This window comes from Microtus pennsylvanicus, chromosome 20 (genome assembly GCF_037038515.1).
Source record: "Microtus pennsylvanicus isolate mMicPen1 chromosome 20, mMicPen1.hap1, whole genome shotgun sequence".
In the NCBI taxonomy this organism is placed as follows: Eukaryota; Metazoa; Chordata; class Mammalia; order Rodentia; family Cricetidae; genus Microtus; species Microtus pennsylvanicus.
The window spans coordinates 1,650,868-1,674,649 of record NC_134598.1 but is presented as its reverse complement, the minus strand read 5'-3'; the positions used below and the strand labels follow the sequence as shown (position 1 = coordinate 1,674,649).

Genomic DNA, 23,782 nt, shown 5'->3' with positions numbered 1-23,782 from the left:
GCGGATCTATTAGTAAATACTCTCCACCTGGCTTGGTTGCGTTGGTGCCACAGTAAGACATCTATCTTCCCCTTTCCTTCCTCTTCTCCCTTCTATGTAAGCGCTTTCCTGCTACCAGAAAGGAACACCAGTGGAAAAAGGGATACAACAATATTATTCACATTTTTTAGAACGATGTATGTCTCTCTCCTTTCAGAGTGAGGTCTGTCTAGCAAGGAGAACTTGGCTTCTAGTCCTCTCTTCTTGTACCCAGTAACAGATATCGTTTGAGTCTAGCTTAACTCCCACGTGTTATAGGCACAAACGAATTCTCTGCTTGTTGGGCATCCTGAAGTGTAAGTGTTGACACGGCAGACATCACTGCTGTGAGCACGCAAGTTTCTCATCTCCAGTGTCCTTTCAGGGTTCACTCTTAAGCACAAGCTTGGGGCAACACGAGTAAGAATTCTAGAATGGCAACAACTGGGAGTTAAATGAAGTGCAGGGTCCTTCTGAATGCATGGTCTCTGCAGTATCTGAAGCAGTGTCTTGAAGTACCCTAGGCAACACCTTGAAGCTCATGCTGGTTGCAGCTCACATTACTCCTCAGTCTTGACACTGCCAGTCCCTTAGTTTTAACCACTTGAAAAGTGCTTAGCGGTATTTTCCTTTCAACATTTAACTACACTTTTTCTGATCACTAGTGAGAGTAAGCATCCCCCATGTGTTTGCGACCTATTCGGCTCCATTCTATGGGCATATGCTACCTGATCCAGTCTCTTGCCCATTTTCTGTTGGCTGCTTGCTGTAGGGGCTAAGTCTGGATTTCTGATTATTGTTATTGTGGTATGAAATGGGAGCTTTATATAGATATGTATATTAAAATATTTCCTAGTCTGTTGTTTGGTCATGATAAATTTTAATTACTAGGTGTTCTCAATGTTCATATAGTTTGCCAGTCTTCTGAGATTAAATAATATTTTAACAGTTTTTAGGCCTCTTTGCTTTACTTCAATTATAAAGAGATTATTTTACATGACTTTAAGTTTTATTGTTTTGTCTTTCACATTTAGGGGACAATCCAGCCAGGATTAATTCTTTCTGAATGACAGGCTAGTGGTGCTTTAGATGACACAAAGGTAGGTTCCCCGCTCATCTCCAGTGTCCTCTGCGACAAATACCATTCTTACAACATTATCGAAGTGAATAACTTGTTTCTAAAATGTTTACAAATAATAAGAGATAAGCATTTTTTTATTCATGCGACTATGGAGTATTTTTGAGAAAAGATTCCTGAAAACATTAAGTATTTTGTTTTAGAAGAGGCTATTCTTCAATTATTTATTTAAAGATTTATTTATTTATTATGTATATATAGCGTTCTGCATGCGTGTATGCCAGAAGAGGACACCAGATCTCATTATAGGTACCTGGGAGGCAACATGTGGTTGTTGGGAATTGAACTCATGACCTCTGGAAGAATAGCTAGTTCTCTTAACCTCTGAGCCATCTTTCCAGCCCCTACTCTTCAATTCTTTTTAACCCTACTTGCCTACTCTCGGGGTGGGGGAGTTTATTAAAACAAAAAATTGGAGGATATGGATGAATCAAAGTAAATCCATTTTTAAAAATTACAAGTTTGTCAGTTGTCGTAGCGCAGGCCTTTAATCCCAGCACTCAGGAGGCAGAGCCAGGTGGATCTCTGTGAGTTCAGGACTCACCTAGTCTGCACAACAAGTTTCAGGCCAGCTAGCAACATATTGAGACTCTTTCTTTTAAAAAATAAAAATAAACAAAATTACAGGTGTCCTGGAATGTTTTTTCGCAATTGTACACCTCAGGTCTGTAGTGTAATGACGATAGTTTGTATCACTGTGATAGTTTGTATCTCTGCGCTCCTGCTGCCGCCTTTGCTGGAGATTAATTCATCATTTTTCCCCTGGCTTTTTCCTGAATTCTACCTTTGGCCTAAGGTGGTCTGGCCTTTTTTTTACTTTATCTGTACAGCCTCATTCTTTGGCACCAGTCCCTTTACAGTACCATGTGAACTTTGACCTCTCCTCTCTTTGAGAACCTGCATTACCTCCCGCTGGTGGGTTCCTGCTTGTCTTTCAAGATAAACATAATTCGCTCAAAAAGTCTATTTTATTTTTTATTTTTATTTATTTAGTTAGTTATTTTATTTTGGTTTTTCGAGACAGGGTTTCTTAGTGTTGCTTTGGAGCCCATCCTGGAACTAGCTCTTGTAGACCAGGATGGCCTCGAACTCACAGAGATCCACCTGTCTCTGCCTCCCGAGTGCTGGGATTAAAGGTGTGTGCCACCACCTCCCCGCCTATTTTATTTTTAAAAATAATTTATTTATTTTTATTTTTTATGTGCATTGGTGTTTTACCTGCATGCATGTCTGTGTGAGGTGGTCAGATTCCCTGGAACTGTAGTTAGACAGTTGTGAGCTGCCACATGGGTGCTGGGAATTGAACCCAGGTCCTCTGGAAGAGCAGCCAGGGCTCTTAACTACCGAGCCATCTCTCCCAGTCCCTCAAAAAGTCTACTTTGAAAGAATGCTCAGTAAGTGTAAGTCTAATTATTGCTTTAAAATAATTGAATCAAAGTGCATTGCTGGCGTGAAAACTGAAGAAGAGGATAAATGAGAGAGGTTGCTGAATTCTTACATGAATCCTTCCATCACGCTTTCCAATTGTTCTGGGAAAGGCCTAGAGAAACATTTTGCGGAAAATCCTAGAAAAGTTTCCCTTCCATTGTCGTGGGAGGGAGCAGCCGGTCTCCTCCAGCCGGGAAGCAACCTCTTGTTATCTAATGGGGATTTTTCAGGGCGGGGGGGGGGGGGGGGGGAGATCGACTGCTTCGGCGCTCTCCCCGGCGAGGCAGTTCGGCTAGTTCTGTCTGGCGGTCATCCCGGAAGTGGGTGAAGGCGGTTGTGGTCAGTGCGGGCTCCCTCGGCCGGGCTGTGCGGGTGCTGCTGGCGACATGGCCGACACGGACCCGCGCTATCCCTGCTCCTCCATCGAGGATGACTTCAACTACGGCAGCAGCGTGGCCTCGGCCAGCGTGCACATCCGCATGGGTACGAGTTGGGTGGCCAGGGGGACCTGGGTGAGAATGAGTTTGCCAAGTGACCGGAGCGCAGCACAGTTCCCACGGGCCGGCCGGATCGCCTGTGCCAGCGCTTGCTTCTCAACTTTCTCCCGTGGAAGGGTCAACGACGACGGGTCGGGACCCACAGGTTGAGAACCGCTGGCTGACGGCAACCGAGACTTTATCACCTCAGTCATTAATTTCTCTCCGTGGGGTCTAGAAGCCAGAATCCCTTTGAACGATGGCTTTAGAAGTTTCCCAGGTCAATGCGTATGTCCTGGCAGCCTTCCTCTACAGAGCTATGATTTTTCATTTAAACTGTTGGGTGTCGTGTAAGGAAGCGGAATTCCTTGTCCACTACAGGTCAGCTGTTTACAGAAGGTGTCCCGGATTTAACCTGCCTGGGCAGTTGAAACCGGTTCTGGAAAAAAAAAAAAAGTGGTTTTGGCACATCAAGAATCTTGGCACCTAGCACGATATTCCTAAAATGAAATTTGAAACTCAGCTCTTAAAATGCATTAATTATGACAAAGTGCTTGTGGGAGAAAATATGCCACCCTAGCCACTTTTAAGGTGCAGCGATGTAGTTAAGTTGTGTGTTGTCTTAAGTGTTTCCTGCCCAGAACTTTCTTGTTTTTCAAAGCAAAAGTGAAACTGTATCCATTCAATAACTGGGCGTTGCTTACCTCCTCAGCCCTTGACAACCACAATTCTACTTCCAGTCTTTATGAAACTATTAGACATGCCTCAGGGAAAAGAAATCACACAGTTGAGGCTTCGTAACTGGCATCTTTCTGTTAGAATAATGTCTTCCGGGCGCATGCGTGTCATAGCGTGTGTCTGTCCGGCTTTCATTCTTCCTTTCTCTTGTGCCTGCTCCAGAACGCCATGGAGTCGAGATCATAAGATACATTGGGTTTTTTTTTTCACCCTTCTGCTTGACATTACCTGCTTGGTCCCACAGTGTGTGTTTGATTCCCCTCCTCCTCCCTTCCATGGCCTGATAGCTCATTGGCTCCCGCTACAGAAGCATCTTCCATGTTCTCTAGTGCCAGTGCACTTTCTTTATCAGCCGAAGGTCGTCCTCTTGGCTGCCTGTAAGTTTGGGCCGTTCCAGATAAAACTGTGTGGTCGACACCCATGTGCAGGTTTTTGTGTATACATAGTTTCAACTCATTTGGATAAGTACCAAGGTGCTTGATAGCTGGGCCATACACAAGAATGTCTTTTGTACTGTAGGAAACCCCGAGACTGTGACCCTGCCTTGCTGTCAGCACACAATGAAAGTTCTTCCCGTTCCCAGCTAGAATTTGGTTTTGTCAGTATTTTGGATTTCGGTCATTTTAATAGATTTTTCATCACTTATTTTACTTTCTGGTATATCTTTTGCAAGTGTTTTCTCCCAGTCTGTAGTCTTTCATTCTCTTGATGATACCCACTGGAAAAATACTCTATTGTATGTGCATTTCATGCCTGCATATAATGTGTTTTGATCAAATCTACCCCCAGTTTCCAACTCCATTGGTTCCTTTTACCTCTCAACTTCATATGCGTCCTTTTAAAAGAACCCGCTGGATCCAGTAGTGCTGCCTTTATGTACGTGGGAATAGGGCCTGTACTGACGCCTGGGTGGCCACATCCCTGAAGAAAACCGACTCTCGCTCCCTGTTTTAGTCCGTGTTTAGTGCTGTGCAGAGGCACCATGACTAAGGCAACTCTTATAAGAAAAGGCATTTGATTGGGGCTTGCGTACAGTTCCAGAGGCTTGGCCCATTGTCATCGTGGCAGGGGGCATGGCAGTGCGCAGGCAGGCGCTGGAGCAGTAGAGATCCACAGGCAGAAAGACGTTGGTCCAACCTTAAAGTTCTCCCCCAGTGATACACTTCCTGCAGCAAGGACACGCCTCCTAATCCTCTGGTCCTTTCAAGTAGTGCCATTCCCTGGTGACTAAGCATCAAATATGAGCCTGTGGGCCACTCTTACACCACCACACTCCCTAGTGGCCATCAAACGCCAGTAGCTACTATGATACACCATTTGAACATTGCTTTTCAATTGCAATATTTCATTTTTAGTCGTTTTTTAGTTTATTCGTTGACAGTTTCATACATGTAAATACTATATCATATCCAGTCCTACTACCCTCAGCACCCCTTTCTCATCTTCTTGTCATTTTGTTTTTTAATCTACTGAATCTAGTTAGTGCTGCCCACATTTGCATGAGAATGGGGCCATTTACTGGAGCCAGGTAGTAATGAGCCCCTCGCTCCCACATTCCATTTTGCCCGGCTTGATCTTGTTCAAGTCCCATGCAGGGAGCCATAGACACTATGTTCCCGAGTGCAGCAGCTGGGCTGGGATGTGGGATGTGGGATGTGCTTCTCTGTATGTGTTGCTTTCATTAGTTGATAAACAATGGCTTAGCAGAGCAAAGCCAGACCATAAATTTGAACAGAGATACATAAAGAAGAGTAGGCGGAGTCAAAGAGATGCTGCCGTGTAGCTGCCAGAGGAGAAAGACTCCGCCAGACTCTCACCGTGGTAGGCCCCAGCCTTGTGGTGATACAGAGATGAACAGAAATGGGTTAAGATTAAAGACCTAGTTAGAAATACTCCCGAGGCATTGGCCAAACAGCGTCGTAATCAATATAGTTTCTGTGTGATTATTCGGGCATAGACAGCAGGGAAACAAGCGAGCAGCCTCCCTTTACAGGGTTGTGTCCTGGAGAAAATGTTCCATTGCATTCATTCCTCCCATCTTGCTCGCTCTTACATACTTCCCATCTCTCCTTTAATGTTCCCGAGCCTTGGCAGGGGGTAGGGGAACTGAAATAGATGTCCCTTTCAGGGGAGAAGGGGACAGGGATGGGGAGAGGGAGAGAATGCTTGCACTTAACATTCAGATGTTCTCAGTTCCTGAACTGTGACTTACGCTGTGGCCTTTACATATATGGCCTTTATCTCTTTGGGTTCCTAGTTAACTTTTTTTGTTTGTTTGTTTGTTTGTTTGTTTTCGAGACAGGGTTTCTCTGTGGTTTTGGAGCCTGTCCTGGAACTAGCTCTTGTAGACCAGGCTGGTCTCGAACTCACAGAGATCCGCCTGCTTCTGCCTCCCGAGTGCTGGGATTAAAGGCGTGCGCCACCACCGCCTGGCCCTAGTTAACTTTTAAGGTCACAAATCATTGTAGAATTTTGGCAAATGCATCTTCTGTATCCGTCAATAACAACTGCATTTCCTCCATGTCGATCATTCCATAAATGTGGTATATAACATTTGATTGATGTTCATGTATTGAACCATCCTGCCATTCCAGGAGTAAATCCCACTTAGTCACGTGGAGTGTGTTTAATATACCACTGAATCTTCTTTGCTAGTTGTTGTTGTTCAGGGATCCTGTGTCTGCATTCACCAGGCAGGTTGTGTTGTATTTTGTTGGCTCTTTATAACTTTGCTGTCAGGACAATGTTGCCTTTTCAGAAGTGTTTGAAGTAAGAAGGGAGCCGGGCTATGTAGCAGATACTGGGAATGGATAGGACTGAAAGCTTCCTGCTGGTCCCAGAAATGACGAAATGAGATAATGGATCACTTCAGGGAAGGCAAGGGACGGAAGATGGCAGATATTGCAGGAAGCGAAGTTCCTGGAGAGATGGTACTGATGTCAGTGCAGCATCTGTAGGGATGGTACCGATGTCAGTGCAGCATCTGTAGAGATGGTACTGAGATGTTAGTGCAACGTCTGTAGGGATGGTACTGAGATGTCAGTGCAGCATCTGTAGAGATGGTACTGAGATGTCAGCGTTGCATCTGTAGAGATGGTACCGATGTCAGTGCAGCATCTGTAGGGATGGTACCGATGTCAGTGCAGCATCTGTAGGGATGGTACCAATGTCAGTGCAGCATCTGTAGGGATGGTACCGATGTCAGTGCAGCGTCTGTAGGGATGGTACTGATGTCAGTGCAGCGTCTGTAGGGATGGTACCGATGTCAGTGCTGCATCTGTAGGGATGGTACCAATGTCAGTGCAGCGTCTGTAGGGATGGTACCGATGTCAGTGCAGCATCTGTAGAGATGGTACTGAGATGTCTATAGCAGCATCTGTAGAGATGGTACTGAGATGTCAGTGCAGCGTCTGTAGGGATGGTACCAATGTCAGTGCAGCATCTGTAGGGATGGTACCGATGTCAGTGCTGCATCTGTAGGGATGGTACCAATGTCAGTGCAGCGTCTGTAGGGATGGTACCGATGTCAGTGCAGCATCTGTAGAGATGGTACTGAGATGTCTATAGCAGCGTCTGTAGAGATGGTACTGATGTCAGTGCAGCATCTGTAGGGATGGTACCGATGTCAGTGCAGCATCTGTAGGGATGGTACCAATGTCAGTGCAGCATCTGTAGGGATGGTACTGAGATGTCAGTGCAGCATCTGTAGAGATGGTACTGATGTCAGTGCAGCGTCTGTAGGGATGGTACCGAGATGTTAGTGCAGCATCTGTAGAGATGGTACTGAGATGTTAGTGCAGCATCTGGAGAGATGGTACTGAGATGTCAGTGCAGCGTCTGTAGAGATGGTACTGAGATGTTAGTGCAGCATCTGTAGGGATGGTACTGAGATGTCAGTGCAGAGTCTGTAGAGATGGTACTGAGATGTCAGTGCAGAGTCTGTAGAGATGGTACTGAGATGTCAGTGCAGCATCTGTAGAGATGGTACTGAGATGTCAGTGCGGCATCTGTAGAGATGGTACTGAGATGTCAGTGCAGCATCTGTAGAGATGGTACTGAGATGTCAGTGCAGCGTCTGTAGAGATGGTACTGAGATGTCAGTGCAGCGTCTGTAGAGATGGTACTGAGATGTCAGTGCAGCGTCTGTAGAGATGGTACTGAGATGTCTATAGCAGCATCTGTAGAGATGGTACTGAGATGTTAGTGCAGCATCTGTAGAGATGGTACTGAGATGTCTATAGCAGCGTCTATAGAGTTGGTACTGAGATGTTAGTACAGCGTCTGTAGAGATGGTACTGAGATGTCAGTGCGGCATCTATAGAGTTGGTACTGAGATGTCTATAGCAGCATCTGTAGAGATGGTACTGAGATGTCAGTGCGGCATCTATAGAGTTGGTACTGAGATGTCTATAGCAGCGTCTGTAGAGATGGTACTGAGATGTCAGTGAGGCATCTGTAGAGATGGTACTGAGATGTCAGTGCAGCATCTGTAGAGATGGTACTGAGATGTCAGTGCAGCATCTGTAGAGATGGTACTGAGATGTCTATAGCAGCGTCTGTAGAGATGGTACTGAGATGTCAGTGCAGCATCTGTAGAGATGGTACTGAGATGTCAGCGCAGCATCTGGAGAGATGGTACTGAGATGTCTATAGCAGCGTCTGTAGAGATGGTACTGAGATGTCAGTGCAGCATCTGGAGAGAGGCCTTCATGAGGAAAGACTTAAAGCATGGCGGCATGTTTAATAAATGTACCTGATTTTTCTCCAACAACTCTGCACTTGACACAAAGGTAGATAAATAGAAGTCTCACAGGCCACATTGCTGTCCTAAAACATTGACTTGGCCAGGGCCTGAAAGAACTTTTTGTGGCAGCATAACTTAATTTTAATGTGCCAAATGCCAAACTTGGAGGGGCTTTTGAGAGGCCTCAACAGTCTGATAATGGGAATAACCTGGGGAGGCTTCAAGAGGAAGTGGGAATCCCGTGGTGCCCACACTTCAGATGGGGAAAGAGATTTTTGATGAGCTGCTTAGGAACACACACCAAATGTCACAGCGGGAAGTGTGCCCGTTTAAAGCTGTGCTAGGAAATAGTGTAGTGTCGTGGGAAGAGCCTTGGCTGAAGGGTCTGAAAATTAAATACTGTCTGTTGGTAGTATCTAAAGTCTTGCTTCTTGGTCACTATGATCCCTTTATCTTTAAAGTAAATGTAATTGCTGCACTGTAACAGGATGCTTTAAGGATCAGAGAGGTATTTAAACATAGAAACTTCTCTAATTTGGGCTAGAAACACCAAGTCTGGATTTTGGATAGAACTGGAAACTAGATTTCACAATCCCTAGAAGAATCAGACAATTTCTGTTTAAGTTAACTGTTTTGTTTTTTTTTTAAATAGTTTTATATCTAATTTACTTCTATGTGACTCACGTGACTATAACAGCACTGAGTGTTTGTTTGACTAGCTGAGTGTGCAGGAACATCTTAGTTAGGAGCCCTGGAGACTGGGCCGATAACAGAAGCTGATCGCGTCTGTGTTTATTAGATTCTCAGCTCTTCCTTTTGTAATTTTTTTTTTTTTTTTGGTTTTTCGAGACAGGGTTTCTCTGTGGTTTTGGAGCCTGTCCTGGAACTAGCTCTTGTGGACCAGGCTGGTCTCGAACTCACAGAGATCCGCCTGCCTCTGCCTCCCGAGTGCTGGGATTAAAGGCGTGCGCCACCACTGCCCGGCTTTCCTTTTGTAATTAAATGGCTAAGCAAAATGCTTCCTTTAAATATAAGCAAAGTAGCTATTTATAATATACACATTTTCTGGAAGATACTTTTGGAATACTGTACTTTTAATCCAGGGTCACTGATGGAAAGAATGAACCCTAAATTTACAATGGAAAAATTATATGAGAATCAATTTCTGAATGTAGTATTCACCTTAAGTATGGAGTAAGTCCGTATAACTAGTCACTGTGATGCACCCCTATATATTAGTGTGTTAAACAAGTCTGTCTTATCAGTATGCCATGCACAGCCTGGAAAAATTAAGATACTACTATCTTGTACACTCATGAATACAACCTTATTATTCACAGGTCACATTGCAATTTTATATGCTCACTTACTGTATCTTACATCTTTAATACAATCTTGTAAAATGTGGTCGTCTTCAGTAGTGTATATTACCATAATTGATTTAGCCATCATCTCTTGAGAGTTACTATCCTTCCTTCAAATAGAGATATGAGCTAAATGCACTTTCATTTTGGTTGGCGATATCACCGTTGACTGCCCAGCAGGCAGTATAGGAGGCTTCTTTCTTTGCACCCTCACAGATCCTTTCACGAAGCCTTTTGAACTGTCAATCTGATAGATCAGGGAATGGCCAAGTAATGTTTCCACCTTTATGAGGCATAAAGATTAAGATCAAAGAAAAATGCCTGTGAAAACATAGTTTTTCAGACAGTACGATAGCTCATTGGGTAAAAGGGCTTGCCATCAAGCTTGCCTATTTGAGTGAGGCAGGTCCTTGGACGGGCATGGCAGAGGAGGGCTCTAACCCTGGCATGGTCTCCTCTCCTCTGCATGTGAGCCATGGCACATGCCCCTCTCATCCACCAAACAAACAACTAAACAAGCAAAAAAAGAAACAATTTTTTCTAAGAAATTTGGTCCTGACAGGGGGACAAATATTTTGGAAAATCGTCATATGTCCTATTTCCCTCTCTTTCAGCCTTTCTCAGAAAAGTCTACAGCATCCTTTCTCTGCAAGTTCTCCTAACTACGGTGACCTCTGCTGTGTTCCTGTACTTCGAGGCTGTGCGGACATTTGTCCATGAAAGGTAGGAGAAGGCAACTATTCGGAGCCATTTCCAGATAGTTCATCTGATGAGCATGTTGTTGTCTGTTAACTTTAAAAAAGGCCATCATCTAACTCCTAGGAGCCGGATTCATTTTTTGACAAAGGAGAATATTTCACAACACACTATTTTCCCTCATTTTAGCTTATAGTTTTCTAGGGTCAAACCATCATCTCCCGGTTTAGGAGTTTTTACTGCTGGCTGCTGAAATGGCTCAGCCCAGAAAAGCAAGCCAACCCTCATGGGACCCACAGGTAGAAAGAGAAAACTGACTCCTGTAAGTTGTCCTCTGACCGCCACACGTGTGCACGGGCACTCAGACACTCCTACCTCTCCCCATGACACACAAACACAATTTTAAAAAAGAAAAGGAAAAAAGAACTTTTACTGCATATATCATAATCATTTTGTTTTATTGTATTTGTTACTGTATTGTCCCTCAAGCCTAAGACTATACCTGCAAAATAAAGTTATGTGAAGAATGTGTGGTTTTGTTAATCTTGTTTCATTGATAGAATAATTTTACTGAGAGGTCTCTAGACTTAGCTACCTAGCTAGAGGACTTGTTAAAGATCTTCCTCTCGGCATAAGTATTTAAGTAGCTAAAAATAATATGGTTGTTTTATTTGAAAGAAAAAATTTAAAGAGTGACTGTTTTCTAAGAAGCAGATTGTCTCTCCTCTTCCTACCAAAGGAGAGTCTTAAATAAACTATTAATTAGCTACTCTGGGATGTAATTATTTAAATTTAGGGGATTTACCAAAGGGCTATAATATTTTTCATTTATTGTATTTCAGTTAATAAAATACTATGTTAATTGTAAACATTACTCCACTGTGAAGGACATTAGTAAAGGAAAGATGAATAGACAGGTCCCTCCCACTCTCTCACAGCCCCTCCCACTCTTACAGCCCCACCCTCTCTCTCACAGCCCCTCCCACTCCCTACTGTCCCTCCCACTCTCACAGCCCCTCCCACTCTCACAGTCCCTCCCTCTCTCTCACAGCCCCTCCCACTCTCACAGCCCCTCCCACTCTCACAGCCCCTCCCACTCTCACAGCCCCTCCCACTCTCACAGCCCCTCCCTCTCTCTCACAGCCCCTCCCACTCCCTACTGTCCCTCCCACTATCACAACCCCTCCCACTCTCTTACACCTCCTTCCACTCTTTTTTTTCTTCTTTTTTCTTGTTTTTATTAATTAATTTATTTATTAAAGATTTCTGTCTCTTCCCTGCCACCGCCTCCCATTTTCCTCCCCCTCTCCCGATCAAGTCCCCCTCCCTCATCAGCCCGAAGAGCAATCAGGGTTCCCTGACCTGTGGGAAGCCCAAGGACCGCCCACCTCTATCCAGGTCTAGTAAGGTGAGCATCCAAACTGCCTAGGCTCCCCCAAAGCCAGTACGTGCAGTAGGATCAAAAACCCACTGCGATTGTTCTTGAGTTCTCAGTAGTCCTGATTGACCGCTATGGTCAGCGAGTCCGGTTTTATCCCAGGCTTTTTCAGACCCAGGCCAGCTGGTCTTGGTGAGTTCCCGATAGTACATCCCCATTGTCTCAGTGTGTGGGTGCACCCCTCGCAGTCCTGAGTTCCTTGCTCGTGCTCTCTCTCCTTCTGCTCCTGATTTGGACCTTGAGATTTCTGTCCGGTGCTCCAATGTGGGTCTCTGTCTCCTTTCATCGCCTGATGAAGGTTAATATTCAGGAGGATGCCTATATGTTTTTCTTTGGGTTCTCCTTATTTAGCTTCTCTAGGATCACTAATTATAGGCTCAATGTCCTTTGTTTATGGCTAGAAACCAAATATGAGTGAGTACATCCTGTGTTCCTCTTTTTGGGTCTGGCCCCATCTCACACCCATCTCAACTTTTCCAGATAGAAAGTAAATTTTTTTTTATTTCGTATTAATCCAGACTTTATTCTTGTACTTTTATGAACATAGAAAATCATAGATTTTACTAAATTGTATACTATTATCCCTGTTATTTTTAAGCTTAAAATACTTTTAATGTTATGTCTTTCAGCCCCGCTTTAATTTTGGTGTTTGCCCTCGGCTCTCTGGGCTTGATTTTTGCATTAACTTTGCACAGACACAAGCATCCTCTGAACATCTACCTGCTTTTTGCATTTGTGAGTACTTTGATATTATTTCTGCCATTAGCATTTAGCCTGAGCTTCCAAAATACTCGTTAAAATGTGTGTGTGTACGTGTGTAACAATGGGAGAATAAAATCGTTAAAATGTGTGTGTACGTGTGTAACAATGGGAGAATAAAATCGTTAAAATATGTGTGTGTACGTGTGTAACAATGGGAGAATAAAATCGAGCTGTGTTCACAGGCGTTTGCCTATGCATGAGTATGTGGGGGTCTTTTCCATTCCCCGCCTTAGGTTTTTTCTCCTTCCTTTTTTTTTAATATTTATTTATTATGTATACAATATTCTGTTTCTGTGTATGCCTGCAGGCCAGAAGAGGGCACCAGACCCCATTACAGATGGTTGTGAGCCACCATGTGGTTGCTGGGAATTGAACTCTGGACCTTTGGAAGAGCAGGCAATGCTCTTACTCTCTGAGCCATCTCTCCAGCCCCTAGGGTTTTTTTTGTTGTTGTTTGTTTTTTGTTTTTCGTGACACGGTTTCTCTGTGCCTTTGGAGCCTGTCCTGGAAATAGCTCTTGTAGACCAGGCTGGCCTCAAACTCACGGAGATTCGCCTGCCTCTGCCTCTCAAGTACTGGGATTAAAGGTGTGCACCACCACCACCACCTAGACCCATCATAGTTCCTGAGACAGGGTCTCTGAGAATTTGAATGTGCCAATTCAGCTCGACTTGCTAAGTGGTAAACTGCAGAAATCCACCAGTCTCTGCTGTCTAGCCCTCGGGACACAAACATGTGTCACCACACTAGACATTGTATCTGGTGCTAGGGATCAAAACTTGGGTCCGCGTGCTGGCACAGCAAGCACTTAACCCCCTGAGCCATCTTCCCAGCCCTGAAATTTTAATTAAAATATGTAGGGTTAAGCCAGGCCCTTAGGGGGCGGGCTTGCCTCAGGCGAATGTTTACTTATAAATCTGGCGTGCAGGAACCCGCACGCCCTTTTTGCTTCCTGTGCTATGCAGGAACCTTGGTTCTGTAAGTTTATTTCTTCATTAAAGCTGTACATATTCTTTACAATCTGCCTGCATTTATTTACGCCGCTACATATATATATTAGGAAATTACAAATATATGCTCTTTTAGAACCTTTAATGATTGTCTGCATTGGTGGTTCTTCTGTCATTAGGATTTTAGTGGCAAATACTGAAGTCACATGACCTGGCTTCGCAACCCTCTGCTTATGTGGCAGTTGGCAAAGCAGTTGGGCTTTTTGTACCTGATCTTTCTCACAGATAAGGAAGGAATAGGACACTGGAAACAGTATACAGTCGAGAAGAGCACAATGTCGCTGAAACCAGCGCACCACTCTAAAGTAGTGCTTTTTGAGAAAGATAAGTGTATGCTTGTACACGTACACACACACACACACACATGCACGCACGCACGCACACCCTGACAGAGCTGGCAAAATTCCCTTCCTTTCTTACTTTGCTCTAGAAGGACAAAGGAAAAAACAAAATCATCTACAGTAAAACCAGCGTCAAAAGTGTGTTTTACGGACTTCCTTGTTTGTTAAAGCACGTTAGCTAAGCATATGATGAACAGGTTCCTTAACAACAGTGACATCATGAAACCTTCGGCTGATGTTTTCTAGTGAGCGCTCTTACGGCTGAGCAGAAGGGGGGCCTATCCTTTTCTACAGAGACACCCGTCTTTCTGAAAGGGGGTTGCAACAGATTTGAAGATTGACATGATTTTCTTTCAAGATTTATTTTTAATCTTACTGTGTAACTGTTTTCCTATATGTATTTATGTTTGCATGTGCCCCTGTGCATGTGGAGACCAGAAGAGGATGTTGGGTGCCTTAGAAATGAACTAGAGTTTAAACAGCTGTGAACTACCCTGTGGGTGCTGGGAGCTGATGGCTGATCCTCTACACGAGTAGCCAGTGCTCTCAACCACGGAACCATCACCCCAGAGCTGTTTGTTTGTACATATTATTATGTGTGTACCTGATATGTGTATGTGGAGGTGTTCACAGCACAGGATGCCAGGGGAGGCCTGAGGATGACTGTGCAGTTGGGTCACTCCTACTTTACGTGGGTGGTCGGACTTGTACAGTGAACATCTTTAGGGAGTGAGTCATCTTGCTGGCTTTGTTCTATTTGTTTGTTCGTGTTTGCCTCCTCCCTGTCTCCTGCTGCAGAGGTGGTGGAAATTGGAATCTGACCTAAGGGCTGGACATTGCACACGAGTGTGTCAGACTCCACAGTGTGACGTGAGGACTGCACACGAGTGTGTCAGCATCTACACTGATGTGAGGATTACACACTAGTGTGTCAGCATCTACACTGTGATGTGAGGACTACACACTAGTGTGTCAGCATCTACACTGTGATGTGAGGACTAGACGCTGCACTCTAACCCTAAGCTCAACCCCAACCCTAACTCTAGACCCCAGCCCCTAACCTAACCACACATATCAACAGTGTATTCCATTTCTGGGATCCGTTACTGGTTCCTGGAATTACCAACCACTGAGGCAGGGTGCTAATTTCATTGCTTCCGCATCTTTGTATAAGTCCAATACTGTACTTCCTCTGGTTCCGAAGACTGTTGGCTCTGGGTAGGATGGAGTACAATGGCTGCTTCCTTACCATTATAATTACACAGCCATTGCTATATCTTCTGCCTTTGCCTTTGTGGTACAATGTATCAGACAGTTGATCAAATCTAAATAGAGATGATATAATCGAGGAGAAAGAGAGCCTAGAATATAAGGCTTAATATCTCCAAATCTTTTGTTTTGGCAAGAGTTCAGCTACTTATGACATGACTTAAACAATACAAAATAACTCATAAGAGAGTTATCCTGAGCTCAGCCAGCTGTGTAGTTCGGGCACTCCTGAAGTATTGTATAATATAAGATAGCACGTTGTCCTATCCGAATAGCATTCAGTTTAAATTAAGTGAATAAAGCGGGGAGGGGGAAGCCATGTACTCTTAGAGCACAGCCCAGTGGCTGTGTACCCCCTCAGTCAGCTTGGCTTAGAATACAGTCACGTGGTGAGACCTAGCTGCAAGGGAGGCTACAAATGTGCTGTTTCACCTGAACAGCCAGGTGTCCAGGTACAAAATCTGTTGCTGGAGAAGAAAGATTTTTATTGCAAGGCTGTTTTAAGGTACTTCATCAAAGTACATAACAAAATATTTTATGTTTCTTATGTTTATTTGTGTGAGGTGTTGAGGGTTTGCAGTATCATTTTCTTGATTTTTATCTAGCTTGAAAAAATTTAATTTTCTGTTAATTCTACTTATGACTTTCCTATTACAGATGAAAAATCTGTTTAAAGCTTAAAGAGCCACGATGAGAATGTAAATCTTCACGATGCATTGAGGGCCCATGTTTGTTACAGTAGGATTGTATTGTCCTGCCCTATGTCTGTCACGAGGCTTCTCTGAAGCTAACATGAACGGTTCTCATGGGACCACACTGGACTGCTAGAAGTGAGCGTGTGTGTGTGAGACAGTGTCCATTTTTCACACATTCACTAATTACAGTCTCTTCTCTTAGACACTGTTGGAAGCTCTGACTGTGGCAACTGTTGGTAAGTCTTTCATGTGTTACCATTTTACTGTCGATAAAATATTTTAGGTAACAAGGTATTTGGGGTTAAAGTTTAACATCATAGGATGTTATATTAAAAACGTGGCACAGAGTGAAGATTGCTAATAAGCAAAAGTCAAATATTTATACTTTACATAGTTTCGCTGAGCCGAGAGGACATGGAAAAGTTGAAGGGAAACAGAAGGAATTGAGAATAGCTTTTCATTTATGATCTCCTGGTGACAGAGACGAGAAGCTGGAGTTTATCTCCCAAGTCCCAAGGGCTCTTCTGTCACACTCCCTAAACTGCCCACTGAACTGTGATGGCCTCACCCCCATGCTCCCCCAAATGCACCCCAGGATACGCAGTCTTTTCCATTTCTGATGCCGTGTGTGTGTGTGTGTGTGTGTGTGTCTGTGTGTTTCCTGGCTAAGAGCTACTGCAATCACCTGATGTACCCTAATAATGTCTCAAACTAAAAATTAAGCAAATCACAGTAAAACTCTTGAGTGGTTTACAGTGTGTGTCGCAAAGGTCAGCATTAACTGACGGCCAGCAAGTCATTCATCCTTATGAGAAGTACATTTATCCCTATCCATTTGGTTCCAGTTTCATTGAATCTGTATCTTTTGTAATCTACCACTCTTTTTAGAAGAACCAAAGTACAGATAAATACTAAGAAATAGCGAACTAAGTGGACTGGAAGCTTTTCAGCATAGAGAGGAAGTGCCATTGGCTTATCTGTAGTTTTAGCTACTGATGTTCCTTATTGTTGTCCTGACAGTGTTGTCGTCTGTCCCTCCCCCAGGGACACCATACATTAATGTAGGGAGTGTGGAAATAAATATGGTTACTAGGAGTGGAGTTAAAATACACAGATGAAGTAATCTGAGAAGATTATTTTTCTTATGGATTGCAGTATTCTATTCTATGTGATCAGAATGCCAAATTATTAACAAGAAGTAAAGTGACTATGTATTTTTCTTGTCTTCACCTTCCAAATTCTGTAATGCCATAAGCAAATATTTTAATGATTTATTAATAGAAATAACAAGTACAATTCATCTTGGAAAAAACTTTGAATTACTTAAGTGGCTGGGGTTCAAAACACTTAATCTCCTTAAAAGAAGCTGAATTGAACTTTCTGTTAAAAGAGTAGCAGATATCCATTACAGTGGAACTCACTGCTCGGGACTGTTACTCTGTTGTCTATTACAGTGACCCTCACTGCTCGGGATATTACTCTGTTGCAGAAAGGAGTTCGGTGACCCCCACAGCAGTGTGCTCTAAGAGAGTCCAGATCAGTTGTAAAGCAGGCCCTGGTTCCTGTGCCCTGTGGAGTGGGGAAATGGCAGACCGTCTTAGACAGCCTTAGTGCCCTTGCTTGCTCCTCTGCCTTGGTGTGGGCTGCTCAGCTGATTCAGCTGTCTAACTACTAGTTCAGGACCCAGGCCACTGTCATACGTAACTGAGGGACTGCTACAGAGATCCTGATAAAGTGCAAATGGAGCCACTCCTGTTTGTCTATAGAATGTCTTTAGAGCGTGGTTAGCTGTAAGATAATGTGGCCTGCTTTATTTGTATGAGTAACTATTTGGGAGCTTTTAATTTTGTTATCAGTACAGTTTCACTGAATCAATATATTTAAGACTGGGTGAAGAAGTTTGCTTTTATTGGTGAATGGAATGGAAGAAAGGGAGAGTGGGTGGGGACAGAGAACAGTGGAGTGACATGATTAAGTCCATCATGAACATGTATGAAAATGCTACCCTGAAGCCCATTACTATGTATATGTAATCAGTAAATGCAACAGAAACATTTTTTAAAGCTACAATGTAAGCAAACTGTTGGTTACTGTAGGCAAGGCTGTTTGGTATTGGCTGTCTGTGCATTTCAATCAACTTTACTTTTCCAGTTACTTTCTATGATGTATACCTGGTTCTGCAAGCTTTTATACTGACTACTGCGGTCTTTCTTGGCTTGACTGCCTATACTCTACAGTCAAAGAGAGATTTCAGCAAATTTGGAGCAGGGTAAGTAGTAAGTCTTGTCTTATGTGCTTCCCTTACGTTAGATTTTATCAACTCTCTGGTACACCACACCACAAAGTCTGTCACAGTCTCAACAATGTTTAAAAGTCCAAAGCTCAAAGTCCTCTTAACCATAATCCCCTCTAAAACAAAATAAAAAAGCAGATCACATACTTCTAACATGTCATAGCACAGGATATGCATCACCATTCCAAAATGTAGGGAAGGGAGCATGGTGAAGAAATCCTGGACCAAAGCAAGACTGAAAACCAGCTGGGCAAACTCCATGTCTGATGTCAAAACACTCTTCATATCTTCAACTCCGTTCAGCTTTGTTGACTGCAGCACACTTTTTTCACTTGGGCTGGTTCCACTCCCTTTTGGCAGCTCTCCTCAGCAGTTACCCCAGAACTCTGGCATCAAATTTTGGGGGTCTCCAAGGCAGTCCAGGTTTCAACTTCACAGCTTCATACAGCACCCTCTCGAGGCCTCCATTCACAGGCATCTCTGACACATGCCTGACCTCGGTGACTCTCTTAGATGTGGACACAAATTCCATAACCCCTTTCATCTGTCTTTACCTCTAAAGCCAGAACCACGAACTGCAAAGCTCTGTGTTTGCTGGGACTGTGTTAGCTTCCTCGTTCAGTTACCTCTTCAACAGCTTTCTGGTTTTCGTTGTTACTTTTACTCCCAAAGCTTGGCTGTCCTTGAACTTGCTCTGTAGACCAGGCTGCCCTCAAACTCAGAGATTCACCAGCCTCTGCTGGAATTGAAGGTGTGTACCACCACACCAGGCTCTAAACTTTTCTTTAGTTCTTTTCAAAAGTTGAAAACTTAAGACTGCCCTGCAGTCACCACTCCCTTTATTTTAATTCTTAATCCTTTATCTCCTTGAACACAGGATTTAGCTCTGTTACACTTCCTGGTGCTCCTTCTTACAATCTATACATTTTGTATTTTTATTTGCTCAGTTTGCTCCTTTTCATTATAAATCTTCATGAGAGTTAACACCAGTAACAACACAACAGAGTCTATACTAGGCTGTTTTGAGTTTCCCCTGCCAATAGAATTAATCTAAAACTCTTCATTTTAGCCACTGGCAGACTCTTCAGACAAGGTCAAAAAGCAGCCACATTCTTCGCCAAAATATCACAAGAATGATCTCTAGGCTACATATTAATCTTCCCTACTGTAACCTCTTGAGCAAGTCATGCCCCCACCCCCTTCATCAAATCCCACTCAGCCACTGTTTTCCGTGCTCCTGCTAGTATGGCCCATTAGGCGGCAATTAAAGCCTTCAACCGCTTTTCTAATCCATAGTCCCAACCAAAGTCCAGATTCCTTCAAACAAAAACAAGGTCAGACCTGTCACAGTCACACCCCAGTCCCTGGAACCAACTTCTGTTTTAATTAGGGTGTCTATTGCTGTGAGGAGACCTTGACCATGTAACTTTTATAAAGGAAAACATTTAATTGTGGTGGTCCATTTACAGTCCATTATCATCATGGTGGGACATGGCCGCATGCAGGCAGATGTGGTGCTGGAGAAGTATTGAGAATCATACATCTTGTAGGCAACAGGAAGTGGTTTGATACCCTAGATGTGGCTTGGGCATATCTGAGACCTCAAAGTCTGCCCACATAGTGACATACTTCCTCCAACAAGGTCATATTTACTCTAACAATGCCACACTTTTTATGGTCCCCTATGAGCTTCTGGGGACCAATGCCATTCAAACTTCCACAGTCCCTACTTCCAGTTCCAGAGGACATGATGCCCTCTTCTGACAGGCAGGTGCATGGTACACATACATGCATACATACATGCATACAGGCAGAACACTCATACACATAAAATAAAAAAGCAAACTACAAAAAAAGTGTTTTCATAATGAACAGGATTGTGAAGTGTTTACATTTTGTTTTCTCCAGGCTGTTTGCTGTTTTGTGGATTTTGTTCTTGGCAGGATTTTTGAAGGTAAGTGTGTTAGGACAGTTAACTCAAATGCAGTTCTGCCTATGTCAACGTAAGCCAACCAAACTTTCTGCAGAGTTGTCTATAGAGGACAGTTAGAATTAGCTAAAGGATTTATATATAGGATTTTTAAGATAATTTCAGTAAAAATCATGGTCTTATATTCATCATTATTGCTGATTGAGAAAAAGATGGTTGCACAAATAAATGAAGTTAACAAAAAGGCTCCTCCTTGTAGCTGCCAACCTCCAAGTGGCACATTAAATTCTGAGAAAGAGGGGGATTATGAGAATAAAGACTATACACCTCACTGCCTGAATTCTGTCCCTGAAACTCACAGAGTGGAAGGTGGGGACCAACTCTGGCAAGTTGTCTTTCTGACCTCCACATTCTTGCTTGCTTGCTTTGCTATGCACAGTCTCCTATAAATAAGTAAATGTCATAAAAAATTCATTCTTAAAAAGAAACATTTTAGCAGGGCCATGGTGGTGCATGCCTTTAATCCCAGCACTCAGGACACAGAGGCAGGTGGATTTCTGTGAGTTCGAGACCAGGCTGGGCTACAGAGCAAGTTCCAGGACATCCAGGACTACATAGAGAAGCCCTGTCTCAAAAAACAAACAACAACAAAAGTAACATTTTAAAGCCATGAACGTTTAGAATGCTACTGTCATAGTCAACATGACGTTAACTTAATTGAAAGAAAGCTGTCTTTCCATACATATTTCCGTCAAGCAAACGCGACTTTAGGTCTGCCTGCCTTCTTTCTGCCTGTAAAATTCATACATCAGTGCTGTGTGCCATGGTTATATATGCAACTAGCCATAGATTCATACGTCAGTGTTCTACATCAGTGCTGTATGCCATGGTTACACATACAGCTAGCCGTAGGTTGGCATGAAAAGTAATTGAAGTAGATCTAACATGACCCCTAAATATGAACGTATTTCTTTCATCCCATGCTTGTAGGTTTTTTTCCATAATGAAGTGGTAGAATTGGTCTTGGCGTCTCTAGGCGCCCTTCTTTTCTGTGGCTTTATCATCTATGACACACACGCGCTGATGTACCAGCTGTCTCCCGAAGAGTATGTGCTAGCTGCCATCAGTCTCTACTTGGACATTATCAACCTGTTCCTGCACCTGCTGCGGTTTCTGGAAGCAGTTAGTAAAAAGTAACTGAACAGTAGACAAAGACTGCTTTATGACGTAAAAAGTTTGAATTCCACTTAAATATTAAAATCATTTGTCATCTTTCTCGGCATTCTGTGTTCTTCTCCACTTTAGAATCTTACTATTCTCTGTGCTATTTCCAGATTCTTGACAAGATATTAAAATTGCTTTATACTTTTTTTGTAAATTAAGGCAGGGTCTCGCTGTGTAGTCCAATGTGGTTTCTAACTCATGATCTTACTATGTCAGCTTCCTACATTCTGGGAATACAGGCATATATCACCTTCTTTATTAAATTTTTAGACCTAAATTAGCCACAACTAGCAGTTCATCTATAATTCAAAATAATAAATAGATTTAGCTTTTCTTTTAATAAGTGTTTTGTGTGCACGTATGTATGTGCACTTGGTGCGTGTCTGGTGTTAGCAGAGGCCAGCAGGAGGTGCTGTGTCCCCCGGAACTGGAGTTACAGGTGGTTGTGATGTGAAAACTGCCCCGCTGTTCATCTCTTAAAAATGCCTCGTTTAGGGCTGGAGAGATGGCTCAGCGGTTAGGAGCACTGACTGCTCTTCCGGAGGACCCGGGTTCAATTCCCAACACCCACATGGCAGCTGACAACTGTCTGTAACTCCAGTTCTAGGAGATCTGACACCTTCACATCAATGCACATTAAATAAATAAATCATTAAAAAATGCCTCGTTTATAAATGGAAAATCAGTGGTGGAAAATCTACTTGAGAAGTGAATGGTGTTTGTGTTAATGGCAGCACATTTTGTCTGGTTAGGCCTTTTTGTTTTTATTTTTTACTGTTGGAGTGGTATTCACATCACTGTATGTGTCCTATGGCAAGCATGAGAGCTTCCAGAGGAAATATTCCCACAAAGAATGGGACGTGTCCAACTTAATTGTTTTTGTTTTTGTTTTTTTTTTTTCGAGACAGGGTTTCTCTGTGGCTTTGGAGCCTATCCTGGAACTAGCTCTGTAGACCAGGCTTAATTGTTTTTTTTATATCACATACAGGTAAGCCTGTGTGCACAAGGACTAAGAACGTAGAACTAGTAGGTGTAGAGAAACCAGCAACTCATGGGACAGAGGCAGGAAGAGGGGAAGACAGAGGGATCACAGCGCGTTTGATGGCTGAAATCTTGTGGACGAAGAGGTGCAGTGTGGCCGGGCGGTGCAGGGCTTTAGTCCCAGGACTGGGGGTGGGGCAGAGGGAAGTAGATCTCCGAGTTCGAGGCTAGTTTAGTCTACAAAGTGGGTTCCAGGACAGCCAGAACTGTTACACAAAGAAACCCCATCTCAGAAAAGCAAAGTTTTCTGCAGAACTGAGACCTGGCTTGAGCCCACTTGATGTGGTTTCTGTGGCTTGGTGTCAGCATGAAGCTTCAGTCAGGCCTCAGCTTCCATCTCTGTAGAGCACAGTCCTGATAGCTCAGCCATCCCGGGAACTGGAAGTCACCGTCTGAATTGCAGGACTCTTTCTGTTCTTGGGGACTCGGGAATCCCATGGAAAGACCTGGCTGTTGGAGCCCCTCTTTCTGCCAAGTTCAGTTGTGTCACACGCCTTTCGGATGACAAACCAGTTGTTTTCCTGTCAAGCACTCAGCATTACTGGTTGTGCATGTAGTTCCAAAAGCTGGTTCGGCTCTTCCTATTTTCTGTGTGTGTGTGTGTACGCGCATGCCTGTATACAGGCGAATGTGTGTGTAGGTACCTCTCCATGTCATTGCTGTATACAGGCGAATGTGTGTGTAGGTGCTTCTCCGTGTCCTTCCTGTATACAGGCGAATGTGTGTGTAGGTACCTCTCCATGTCATTACTGTATAAGGCGAATGTGTGTGTAGGTACCTCTCCATGTCATTGTTGTACACAGGCGAATGTGTGTGTAGGTGCCTCTCCATGTCATTGCTGTATACAGGCGAATGTGTGTGTAGGTACCTCTCCATGTCATTACTGTATACAGGCGAATGTGTGTGTAGGTGTCACTCCATGTCATTGCTGTATACAGGCGAATGTGTGTGTAGGTACCTCTCCATGTCATTACTGTATACAGGCGAATGTGTGTGTAGGTACCTCTCCATGTCATTACTGTATACAGGCGAATGTGTGTGTAGGTACCTCTCCATGTCATTACTGTATACAGGCGAATGTGTGTGTAGGTACCTCTCCATGTCATTACTGTATACAGGCGAATGTGTGTGTAGGTGTCACTCCATGTCATTGTTGTATACAGGTGAATGTGTGTGT

General features: G+C 43.5%; 1 protein-coding gene across 1 annotated transcript; it reads left to right on the top strand.

Moving 5' to 3' along the window:
- The first annotated feature begins 2,882 nt into the window (after nucleotides 1-2,882).
- On the top strand, nucleotides 2,883-21,615 carry Tmbim4 (transmembrane BAX inhibitor motif containing 4). The gene is made up of 7 exons (XM_075954442.1): nucleotides 2,883-3,067; nucleotides 10,521-10,629; nucleotides 12,670-12,775; nucleotides 16,320-16,353; nucleotides 18,269-18,386; nucleotides 20,319-20,364; nucleotides 21,331-21,615. The coding sequence occupies exons 1-7, from the start codon at nucleotides 2,971-2,973 to the stop codon at nucleotides 21,535-21,537; spliced, it is 717 nt and encodes a 238-aa protein (XP_075810557.1). The 5' UTR covers nucleotides 2,883-2,970; the 3' UTR covers nucleotides 21,538-21,615.
- Nucleotides 21,616-23,782: the final 2,167 nt, after the last annotated feature.